Genomic DNA, 1,189 nt, shown 5'->3' on the forward strand with positions numbered 1-1,189 from the left:
CTATTATTATACATTTATATAGTTCCTGGAATTCTTACATTTTCCTCCTTGCTGTTAATGACGACCAAATGAGCCTTTTTCATCTCGCAGTCTTTTTTCGCCCGATCCCAGGACCGCTCATTTGGGGACAAATTGTAGCAGTTCAAGCTAAAGTGTTTCCAGCCAATCTCACATAACGGATCGTTAGTGCCTGAAGGAAACAAAGTGACGATGGTGAAGCCACACATTCTCCCTTGTCTACCCAATATAACCAGCAAGCCATTACCAGCCCATACACCCAACAACTTAATATACGCCATACACCCCATACACCCAACAAACCCACAACCCATTACGACCCCATTCCCCCAACATAGCCAACAACTTTTAGCAACCCCTACACCCATCATAGCCAAAGACCCATTACCACCTCATAAACCCAAAAGAACCAACAACCCATTATACCCCATACACCCAACATAACGAACAACCCATTACCATCTCACATACATTACCATCACAACATAACCTACAAGTCATTATACCCCATACGCTTAACATAACAACCCCTTAGCTACCCCTACACCCATCATAGCCAATGACCCCTTACCACCACATACACCCAAAAGAACCAACAACCCATTAACAAGGCCATACACCCAACATACCCAACAACCCATTACCACTCCATACACCCACCATAGCCAACAACCCAATATACCTCATACACCCAAACTAGCCAAGAACCTGTTACAACCCAATTCACCAGGCATAGCCAATGACCCCTTACCACCCCATACACCCAACATAACCAACAACCCATTACCATCTCATATATCTAACATTGTACCTAATACACCCAACACTAATACACACTAATACATTGTACCTAATACCCCCAACATACCAAACAACCCTCTAGCACTATCTATACCCATCATAGCCATTGACCCATTACCACCCCATACACCCAACATAACCAGCAACCCATTATATCCCATACATCCAACATAACCAACAACCCATTATGACCCTATTCATCCAACATAGCCAGCAACCCCTTAGCACCCCTTATAACCAACATAACCAACAACCATTATCATTTCATACACCTGACATAACCAACAACCCATTATACCCCATATACCCAACATAGCTAATAACCAATTACAACCCCATTCACCCAACAAACCCTTAGCACCCCCTACAC

The 1,189-nt window shown here is 43.5% G+C and overlaps 1 protein-coding gene across 1 annotated transcript in view; it reads right to left on the minus strand.

Moving 5' to 3' along the window:
* Positions 1 to 1,189, minus strand: part of LOC140322630 (C-type lectin domain family 10 member A-like) — a gene marked incomplete in the record, with an annotated part of 7,809 nt that overhangs the window by 3,259 nt on the left and 3,361 nt on the right. Inside the window, 1 exon segment of the mRNA XM_072399186.1 lies at positions 39 to 190. Within this exon segment, the coding sequence (XP_072255287.1) occupies positions 39 to 190 (152 nt within the window).

Source organism: Pyxicephalus adspersus, chromosome 2 (genome assembly GCF_032062135.1).
Source record: "Pyxicephalus adspersus chromosome 2, UCB_Pads_2.0, whole genome shotgun sequence".
Taxonomy (NCBI): Eukaryota; Metazoa; Chordata; class Amphibia; order Anura; family Pyxicephalidae; genus Pyxicephalus; species Pyxicephalus adspersus.